Genomic DNA, 11,339 nt, shown 5'->3' with positions numbered 1-11,339 from the left:
TTTTCGTCACTATGGAGCACGTAATCAGCAGCAAATCCGGCCTTCTTATGACAATCCGGGAACCAATCACAAATAGGACCATGAATGCGCTTGCGTTAACATTGACATGTGGCTGTAGTCCCGCCTTACGGTCTGTGATACGCCAATCAGAATTCGTTTTTATTTCTGCGGCGTGTAAGCAGCCAATCAGTGTGGGTCGTTGGATATAGCGGAAGTAGCCTGCCTGGAGTTCTGTGCTGGGAGTCAGGTGTGTATGGTGAAGCATGTCAGCTCCCTCGTCATATGAGCAATGTCATATATGTGCTAGGATGCTGTCTACGCGGGCATGTTATTCCTAGGGCTACCCCATCTCTTTCCAGTGCAGCCTGGGGCCTCCTGTAACTTGCAGGAACACCTGAGCTGCCTGCCATGGCATTGTTTCTAAAACTTCATCTTTCAGTTCTCACTGAAGCGTGTGCATAGCCTTTATATGGGGGGTTAAAGCCTGTATTTGTATATATATAATGTGCTCCATTGGGGGGATTTACCTTCACTTCCTTTTCCAGAAACACAAAGGAAAGTTACATGAAATCTCTCAGATTGAAAAGAATTCCCCTGTATGGCTAAGTACACATGAACAATTTCTGTCACAGGAAACAAGTTTCATGATTGTCTGCCATTCTGTTCTATGGAAGGGTGTGAATGGCACCCCGCTGTGCTCTCCTTGTTTGACTTGTATAACAAACAATGTTGTGTGACTGATGTACCTGTTGGAACAATGATTTCCAATACAGGTAGTCCCTGGGTTAAGGACATCCAACATACAGACACCTCCTAGATAGGAACGGGGCTTCCCTGGTTGCTGTGTGCAGGAGGGAGGCTTGAAGGGGGGAGGGGCAGTTTGCATGACTTGCAGAAGAAATCTTTTGCTAAATACAGCTGAGGTTTTGGGTGATCTTTTGGGGGTGAGCTGTTTCTGCAACATCTTGTAACCCTTTTTAATGACAAGACAAACTCTGCAGTTGTTTCTTTTTTGCATATGAAAGCACAGCTTGCTTCAGAAGTTAATGAATGTCTAGGCTCCATAAAGATGTATTTTTTTTTGCTTTGTGATTAGCTCACAGTGAGGATTTTATACAGTTACTGACACCATGCTGCCTAATTTGAGAAAAAAGGCTCCTTCTGCGCATGCCGAGATGCCTGACATAGGTATCCTGGGAGGCTTTGCGCTCCCATTCATTCTCGACTGCCTAGGCGGCCGAGAATTAGAGGCCGGTGCTGAACTTTTTTTTTTTAAAAAGGTTGTGGCACCTGAAAAAACAAAACAATTTTTACCTGACATAAAAGGGTTCTCTACCCTTTTATGTAAAGTGAAAATTATGAGTTCAGGCACGCTTTAAGGTCACCCACAACCTCAGCTGTGTTTATCAAAAGATATATTTATGCAAGTCATGCAAACCGCCCCCTCCCCCCTTGAAGCCTCTCTTCTGCACACAGTGAGCAGGGAAGCCCCGTTTGTATTAAGGAGGCGATGTCCCTATGTCGGATGTCCTTAACCCGGGGACTACCTGTATTTGAGGGGACTTGCCTCACTTTGGAGATTTTTCTTCTTTTAAAATGGCTGAGATAACTACAAATAATGGGGATAAACTTGCTGAGGGTTCTAGAATTTGGAAAATTAACCCAATTAGGACCTGAACTATGTCAAGATCCATTCCTCCATGATTCTGTAACAGTCTTCTCCCCAGCCCCTTTTAGCTGGGTGCACCACCTGGCATTTTTCAGTAACCCACTTTTTGTTTTTGGATGATTACTGATGAGTTGGGACACAATACAGGGGCTGCCAACCACCTACAATTTCTTCCAACCAGCTTAAAACAATTTCTTGGTTCAACACTGTATAATATTTCAATTCTTTGGCAGTTGTCACTGGAACAAATGTCCATATTGATGAGAACGCTCCCCCCATCCTATTCATTTGAGTTAGGGTTTAATAGAACCAGCCTGGGCTGAAATCCACTGCAGGTGTTTTGTTGTCCCAGTCAGCTTTGTATTCTGAATTGTACTTTTTTTCCCCATTATTGACCAGTTTGTAGTTCATTCAGGGGACAGGGACTTTTGGCGAGCATACGTTTTTAAAGTTTTGTCAAATATTCATAGTGTGATGGAGATCTGAGCGTGGCCTGGGTCATTTCAAGACATTCAGCTTCTTGGTTTAAATACCTCAAATTAGGGTAATAATAAAAAAAAAACTTCTGGGGATTGCCTCTAATGTTGGTCATTTAGCACTCACAGCATTGTGTGTAAAGGTTCGATGTTGGTCTGATTAGACCAGATAACATTTGTAAGCATTTGCTGCGCCTTTCACTTCTTGTAACCAAGTCCTTTCTGAATTGGCTTTGGGTCTTTCTTTTTTTCCTTTTGTTATCCTTGTATAAAGCACAGCACTGGAGTATATTTGTCTCATGGACAATTTCTCCCACATCTACTGCAGAGATCCCTCCACAGTTAATATTGGCACACCAAAGCAGATCTAAATGTAATAGGTCTTTTATTACAGAAGGGTCTTCTTCTGGGTCTGGCCAGGCTGTGATGACATAATGGGCCAAATTTATTAAAGCTCTCCAAGGCTGGAGAGGATACACTTTCATCAGTAAAGCTGGGTGATCCAGCAAACCTGGAATACATTTCTTAACAGTCATTTGCTAGCAAATGTTTTCAGTACTGGACCAAATCCATTACAGGTTTGCTGGATCACCTAGCTTCACTGATGAAAGTGTATCCTCCTCCACAGCCGTGGAGAGCTTTAAGAAATCAGGCCCATGAGTTAATTCAGTCCCAGCAGTCCTGGTAGATGCCAGTATACCTTGTATATCCTGGCATCCTGCACTTGTGCAGGTCAGTCTAATCTAAAAATAAAAAGATTGCAAACAGGCCAATAAGTGTATTTTTTTTTTTTTTGCAGTAGGGACAAAGAACGCAAATCTTGGAATGTACAACTATAATTCTGCCCTAATATCTGGAGTTCTTTATTAATGCAGTGCAAAGTACTGTTACTGAAGAAAAGTCAGGTAGACTACTACCCATTGTCCTTCCTTTATTTCTTCACAGCTACAGATATGACACATGGAAAATAAAGAACTTAGCCTCTGTGCACTTGTACAGGTAGATGGTATTTATTTACAATCCAAGTTATATTAGTTTTTGTGTAACCATCAAAAATGTCTTTTATGTGGAATGCTGCTGTTTTTTTTATATTATGACATGTTTAATTTTGGCATAAAAATCTAATTGTGAGCCTTCTTGTTTATACTTTTTCCATAGACTTTTATAAATAGGACAATGACTACAAAGTGGGATTCCGGTCACTCCAATGCTGTTATAAGTCTGGCCATCAGCAAAGAGAGAACTGTTGCTTCTGGAGCTGAATGCGGAGAGCTTACTCTCTGGAGTGAGCAGGGACATCCGATTGAAAAACTGCACTTCAATGGTGGTGATGATGTGACTGGGATTATCTTCTCTCCAACTTCTTCCACAAAACTCTATGCTTCTCACGGGGAGACTGTGAGTGTCCTAGACACCAGGGATTTCCGAGAGCCTGTGGAGAGCTTCAGTGTCAACAAAGAAGAGATAAACTGCATTTCTGTCAATGAATTGGACAGTTTATTGGCTGCAGCTGATGACTCCGGCACAGTGAAAATTTTGGATCTACAGGCTAAGAAAGTCTGTCGGACACTTCAGAGACACACCAATATCTGCTCATCAGTTGCTTTTAGGCCTAACCGGCCCCAGAGTCTTGTGTCGTGTGGACTTGATATGCAGGTGAGCCATGTATGAGTTATCTGTGTGCAAAAATTACAATTAAACTCCTGCCAAACAGTTTAACACACCATTTTAGTGCACATGTAGCAATTGTTTTATCTTCTAATACTATTTGTCAGATTTGTTATAAACAGTGGGTAAAATAAACAAACCCAGCTTCCTGATTGGATAGTAGCAACACACTGACAAGGTTATTGGTTGCTGTGTCTGTCTGTTAGCATGTAGCTGTCATCACATGTGCACTACAGCTTGATTGACTCCTATTACTAGCTCTTCCTCTAGTAGTCTTAGTGCTTAGGGGGTTTTACGAGACTAGTTAACAAGCCTTATTTAATGTATTTGGATTTAAAATAAGTTAAAAACAAATGCAATATTTTTTAAAATCTGCTTTGTTTTCTGCTTTACTTTTTCATATGGCCTGTAAATCTAAATTACAACTTACTTTTGTTCATTTTACTGATACGCACTAGGGCTCAGTTCATTGTACATTCTCTGCATACCTCCATGTCAGAATAATTGAAATTCTGTGGGCATGCACAGGGTTTATGTTATTTTGGCCTGGTCATTCATAGTTACATAGTTAGGTTGAAAAAAGACATCAAGTTCAACCACTAGGGAAATAAACATATCCCAGATATAAAACCTTATAAGACATAGTTGGTCCAGAGGAAGGCAAAACAACCCTGGTTCAATTTGCTTCGGGAAAAAATTCATTCCTGATTCCATGAGGCAACCGGATGTTCCCTGGATCAACAGTCACTGTTATTTTTACTTTAAAGCCTTAATACCCAGGTATATTCTGTGCTTCTAGAAAAACATCCAGCTTTTTCCTAAAGCAATCTAGTTGCTGAAACTACTTCCTGAGGGAGCCGATTCCACATTTTCTCAGACCTTACAGTGAAGAATCCCTTCCTTATCCGGAGCTTATACTTCTTTTCCTTAAGACGCAGAGTGCCCTCTTGTTCTTTGTAATGATCTTAAAGTGAATAATGGGGAAGAGAGTTCTCTATATGGACCATCTATATATTTATACAGGGTGATCATTATCCCCCCTTATACAACTCTTCTCAAGGGAGAATAGATTCAGTTCAGCTAATCTCTCCTCATAGCTGAGCTCCTCCATTCTTTTTATTAGTTTAGTTGCCCTTCTCTGCACTCTCTCCAATTCAACAATGTCCATTTTGTGAACTGGTGTCCAAAACTGGACTGCATATTCCAGGTGAGGTCAAAGACCCAGAATATAGAAAAGAATCAGATGGATATTGATGGTGCCAGGAAAAAGAGAGATGAGTTTAATCCCACTTTAAAAGTAAAGACTTCTAAGTCTTAGCAGCAGGTTGTTAGGTAAATATAGCTTTGCAAAGTATCAGGTATCTTTACCTTATTTAAAGTGCACCTCTGCCCTGATTCTGGATAATATTTATTTACATATTACTAAGAAGAAGTAAAAGGTCTTTAAACCTCATCATCACTCCCCTCCCTGCTTGTAATATGATCACATAAAGATCACAGCATAAAATCTGAATAAGAGTTTTAGTGTCAATGTTGTAAAACTTTAAAATTTCTTCAATGCCTATGGACAGATACTGCTTGATCAGAATAAGCAAATAAATTAGCATGACTTGGGCACAGGTTCACTTCAAATTGTTGTACAGACTATAATTTTTTTTTTTTTCTTCATGCGTTCTTGATCACTCATTCTACATACTACTGTTTTCGTGTTTAGGTGATGCTTTGGAACATGCAGAAGACAAGACCACTGTGGATCACAAACCTGCAACACTTGGCTCAAGACGACGAAGATATGGACAATCACCAGTCTCCAGGCCAGCTCTTCAATCCGCCTCTGGCTCATTCACTTTCTGTCTCTTCCTGTGGAAATGTTTTCTGTTGTGGGTCTGAGGATGGCAAAATCAGATTTTTCCGGATATCTGGCACTCGATTTGAGGAGGAACAGTGTTTTAAAGCTCACACTCAAGGTGTCTCTCAAGTCAGTTTTTTTGGACAAGATTCTGGGCAAACATTTTTACTATCAGGAGGTAATGATGGTAAAGTTTGCCTCTGGGACTTTAGCAAGGAAACCACACAACCACAAAAACAGAAACCTCATTCTAGAAAGGCCAAGATGCGACAAATGGCAGAGGCTGTGCCAAGAGTTAGCTCAAAACTTTGTATTGACCATGGTGAAAAAGTGAACTGGATTCTAGGAGCTGAACTTCAGGGAGCTAAAGTGGTTCTGGTGGCAGATCCAAGCAGTTCCATATCCATGTATCAGCTGGGAGAGCTTTAGAGGAATTGACAAACTATTTTATTTAGGAAATGGGTTTCTTATTTGGATACATTTTTCTGATTTTCAATATTCCAGATGGGCTTGCAATACTCAGAATCAGTAGATACAATGTTATCCAGTGCCTTAGAAAACACATTACCATTCTAATCTAATGGAATAAATTTGTGCATGCACAAAGCTTGTCTCTTCAGTTGTAGAATCTGTTGTAGAAGTGCATTTCATGCACTTTTTGGGATCTGTGTGATCATTACCTACCCTGTCCACCTCTGTAAAACCCTATTCTTTTGATGGTACTAATCAGCGCAAAAAGCCTGAATTCCAGATGTTACTTATAATGTCTGAATGGTTCTTAGTGCTTCTGTTTGGTACAATGTCTTTAGGCTCCCAGATCAGAATTCCTATTTTTAGTGATAATGGAAACATCAATACACAGAGAATGTCCCATACAAAAATTACTGAGCTTTATGAGAAAAATACAAAGCCCAGCAATTAGGTTGGGATACCATTGTATGGTCAGCCTTAAAGTAATCTTGACACAAACCTTGGTAAACCAAACTGAGCATTTGACTTAAAAAAAAAATAAATAAAAGTTAATTAGGTGAAAACTGCTTGACACATTTATAAGGAAATTGCAACTTTTCCTGTATAAGTGGTGGCTCTGCCAAGTTAGCATTTGCATTTATCCTTTAATGTGATTGTTCACTTTTATTAACCAATACAAAGGTGTGGAAAAGGCTTTGACAAACTTGACTTCTGTAAAAGTCACGATTTACATATAACTTTGGCTGCTCATCTGTGATGATCATTTGGCTTGCAGGGTTCTACTGACTAACATTTGCTTATGCATTTTTGTATATGTTTAGATAAAATTTGCCAATTTGTGTCAGGTTCACTGTAGAATTTGTATTAGAGAATCCACTAAGTGCAGACAAGTACTTTTGTAATGAACACATGTTCTATGAAAGTCTTGGATTCCAAGCATTATTTTATCAAAACACACAGATAAGCTATATACATGATGTTGATATATAAGATGATGATGTGTTTTGCATGATATTGCATAACATGAGTGGCCATTGGGTGCCTGCATTTCTTTGCTTTAGTACAATGACAGATCTTATCAGATATAATAAAGCTGATGTAAAAAACCTCATTCTATGCCCAAAGTTACTCCTTGTTTGTCTCTTTTCTTTTTAGGATGGCTCTAAATCTTTGATTGTCATTTGCCTTATGACAGATTCCCATTAAACGTTTTTTATGTTAATATCTTCTGCACTAAAACATACAGTGCTCAAAAGCTTTAGATTTTGATAACCAAAATAATAGGGTAGAAAATCAATTATTGATATACATTGTATCATCTTCTGAGAACAAAATGACATGGGAGCAGTCAATGGAAACCAAAATCCTTAACTCTCCGAGGGCTGGATTAAAAAATCACGCAAAATAAAAAATTAAATCACAAAATAGTCAAAGATTCCTGAATTTATTAATTATGGCTTATGATATGACTCAGTGTATAGCCCCCATGTGCCTGTATACAGTCCTAGGAACATCTTTTGATACTTCTGACAAGATGGCAGATAGTGACCGGTGGGATCTTCAGCTGGACCTGGATCAGGGCATCAGTGAGCGCCTGGACAGTGTTTGGTGCTTGATTTTGGTCTCGATAACACCCCTCAGGGTAGTACATTTCCGGCTAGCAGAGAATGGACCTTTATCCTGAGCCACTTAGCCATTGCCGCTTACACATTTGCTGTCAGCATATGCTGACAAAAAGAAAAAATAGAAAACGTACAAAAAACATTACTGTCCAATTACAGACAGGTTCAGTTTGCTGCTGTATTGCTGAATGGCAGTATTGATAATTAAGGCCACTGTCTGGCAGGGCTGAGTAAATGTTAGTACTGGATGGACAAATTAATAGATCCTTGGATGGGTTCAGCTCCCCCATAAACAGTTCAGCTGTTTTTTGGAAGATTTGTTTCCCCAATAGGTATTGGAAACCTGCTGTTAATATGTTGTACCAGTAGATGGATCTTTTGAGTTGTTGTTTCTTTGGGATCTTCCAATATATCTGAAGTAGGGATATATAGCAGAAATGTTAGTTCATGAGTTGTACAGTTAAAGTGGAACTACAGTAAAGAACCCATGATCAGACAGGTCATGATTGTAGAACGAGACAGGCAGGTCCCCTCTGCAATAATTCCTCCTAATCATATCTAGCACAAAACTAAGTTGTGTATGCGCAGTCAAGTTTTTTGAGGGGTGAGGAAGACTGTATGATCGGAAACAATTTGTGCTTTACACATCTTGGAAGACCAGCAATGGAAGCTTTGTAGTCAGAGCTTGAGGTTCTGTAGAGCTGGAAGTGACAAAGCTAATCAGAGATCACTAGGACAATTAGCCATCTACTCTAATCTGCCAAAACATTAAAACCACCAGCCTATTGTGTAGGTCACCCATATGCTGCAAAAATAGCTCAGACCCATCAACGATACAACCACACTGATAAAATGGTGATATCAGCTGCTAAAATCTTTCCATATCTTTTCACCCGCACTGCCTCTGCCTGCCAACCTTCTTCCCATGCTGCTGTTTTTTTTCCCCAGGTAAATGATTCATACACACCCAGCTATACACCTGGTTATATTCAAACCATAATTTATCACACCAAGCCACCATAGCCCAGTCCCTACATTCCCATTGTAGGCAGTTTAGTGGTGGAGAGGGGTTAACATGGACAGTATTGACTGGTCCGTGGCTGTAGGCTCCTATGCAATGTGCCAGCAATATGTTTATCAGCAATTTATAGCTCTTTTGTGCGAGTGTACCAGCAGACCTAGCTTTGCCTGTTGCTTAAACCATCAGTGAGCTTTAGATGCCCATGACAATGTCATCAATCCAAGGCAGAATGATGAGCGACATTGGAGGAACACTGTATGCATGTCAGATTTTCACCTGAGACAGGCAGAAATTATCTGACCTGTGTATGTAGCGTATATGTGTTGTATCTTACCATCTTTTAAGATTAATTCTGCTTCAGTAAACTGTAAATACTGCTGACCGGCAATGTGTTTTCTACACAGTATAAATACCCCATTACAAAACATCTCCTAATGGTACAATCTCCCTCACGTGTGTCAATAAACGTTCTTGTTATTTCACTGTAAGACAAGTGCTCTTGGCTGAATTCCACAACAGATGTTAGTTTAAACAGCATTTCTGCTTTGTTTATTTAGCTATGTATGTCTAAGTTACATGTAGGATATTGCTTTATACCCAAAAGCTATTACAATTAATGTGCATTAGGACATTGAGGACTTATTCCGGAGTGGTTGTTAATAGAAATATCTTTGCAGTGCCCATGCACAATTGTGCTCACTAAATGCCAGTGATTAGGTTGTCATATCTTTGGACACTGGTTAGGAACCTCTGTAATTGGCTCCTGATACCTTAATCACTATAAAATAAATCCTAATGATCATCTTGTTAAGACATAGCCATGTTCTCCCTCCCTGTCATTGTCAGGTCTTTTCAGATAGACAGAAAAAAAAAAAAAAACTATTGTGTATTATTATTACTAATGCACAGATCCATTTACTACCTGAAAGCTTTATAAAGGAAAAACTTTTACTGTCGTTTGAGCCAAATCCTCCTCTGTTTGTGTCTCACACACTTCCCTTCCCAGACACTTCAGCTCACAGTGGAATGGTTTCTGTGACAAAGGCAGTGCTGCCAATCCAGAAAGCAGTGGGCGGGATTAGCAGTGGCTGGGTGATGACTGACAGCTTATAGGCTTGTGAATCAGCAGTGCTGATAGCCACACCCCTTTAACATGTTTATTCCCCCACTGTAGTATAACCAGGCACAGCCTGCATGAGAGTGGAAACTCTGCTCTGAACTAGGAAGCTGTGCAGCATTGTTGCCACACCATCACAGGAAGCTGCATAAGGTGGCTGTCACTATCAGAATCAACAGATATTTTATTTATACCTTTTTCCCTTTTTTATTTTATGTCTTTTAAAATATAGTAGTTTAATGTCAAAATAGTTGCCAGTATGTGTAGTGCATTGAAAAAACAATATTTCCTTGGATAACTAATTGCAGCAAAAGCTTTGTCTTTAATGCCTACAGGCATAACCCACAGGTAACCTAGACACTAGGATGGAGTGTCTCTATGCCTGTTGTAATTCGGTTTGCATAATACATACAAGCTGTCTAAAGGTAAAACATTTATTTTTTGATTCCTCTACCTGCTTACAGAAAGGTGAGTCCTACTATAATTTCCAAAAACTGCCACTCACTGATGCTCTGCCTACCTATTTGTGGGTAGAAGGCATTAAAAATTGGTTTTAATGGTTGGATGAAAAAGTATATTCCCATTCCTACACTACTCCTAAAAAAGCAGAATAAATTCTGTGAAACACATTGAGACAAAAGGAAAACTAAAGGAATTACTTTCTCATACTTATATAAGTCACAATTGTTGTTAATATTAAGTATGTAATTGAATATCGGTGAGAAATATCTTTTTGAATTAAAATGATAAAAAATGATAAACAATTTTAACTAAGTATATGTGATAAACGAATTGTCTAAAAAGTCTCTTCATCAACTTTCCTTTTGAGAAAGTATTTTTTGTATATGTAAACCTAACTTTGCCTAGAAGGTACACAGGTAAGTCAGTCTCATGGTGCCCTAATTAGGTCCAACTATTTCGATTTGATGGAACCAAAGGTCTGAAAGTAAGGGACACATTCAATGTTCTAGATTCAAGAGTGAAGAATCATGCAAAAGATAGCCCAGATATTTCACATCTCATGGGAGTGTGTTGGGTTTGTTATTACCACTATCCTGGACATGCGCAAGCTTTCAGCGAAGTGGGTGCCCAAATATTTGAACAGTGATCAGAAGAAGGAACAAGTTGAAGCATCCAAAGCTGTTTTGGCCAATTGTGAAGCTGCACAGGACTTTTTGGCTAGGTTGGTGACTGAGGATGACACCTGGCTCCACATCTGTGATCCTGAAACCAAAGAACAGTCAAAGGAATGGGGCCACAGCGGGTCCCCGCGGCCAAAGAAGTTCAGAACCCAGAAATCAGCTAAAAAAGTAACTGCGTCCGTTTTATGGGACAAAGACAGTATTTTGTTGGTGGACTACCTACCTCAGGCCTCTAGTATCACGGGACAATATGCTAACCTCGTGGACCAGCTGAAGGAGGCAATTAAGACGAAAAGCCGTGGAA

At 39.6% G+C, this 11,339-nt stretch overlaps 1 protein-coding gene across 2 annotated transcripts; it reads left to right on the top strand.

Moving 5' to 3' along the window:
- The first annotated feature begins 110 nt into the window (after positions 1-110).
- Positions 111-7,261, top strand: WDR53 (WD repeat domain 53). Of its 2 annotated transcripts, XM_072407640.1 has the most exons (4): positions 226-247; positions 3,091-3,144; positions 3,304-3,801; positions 5,528-7,261. In XM_072407640.1, the coding sequence occupies exons 2-4, from the start codon at positions 3,106-3,108 to the stop codon at positions 6,089-6,091; spliced, it is 1,101 nt and encodes a 366-aa protein (XP_072263741.1). In that variant the 5' UTR covers positions 226-247; positions 3,091-3,105; the 3' UTR covers positions 6,092-7,261. The 2 variants fall into 2 exon arrangements, with proteins under 2 accessions (XP_072263742.1, XP_072263741.1); XM_072407641.1 differs by lacking the exon at positions 3,091-3,144 and having other exon boundaries at positions 111-247.
- Positions 7,262-11,339: the final 4,078 nt, after the last annotated feature.

The sequence above is a fragment of the Pyxicephalus adspersus genome, chromosome 4 (genome assembly GCF_032062135.1).
Source record: "Pyxicephalus adspersus chromosome 4, UCB_Pads_2.0, whole genome shotgun sequence".
In the NCBI taxonomy this organism is placed as follows: Eukaryota; Metazoa; Chordata; class Amphibia; order Anura; family Pyxicephalidae; genus Pyxicephalus; species Pyxicephalus adspersus.
This window is presented reverse-complemented; position numbering and strand designations above follow the sequence as displayed.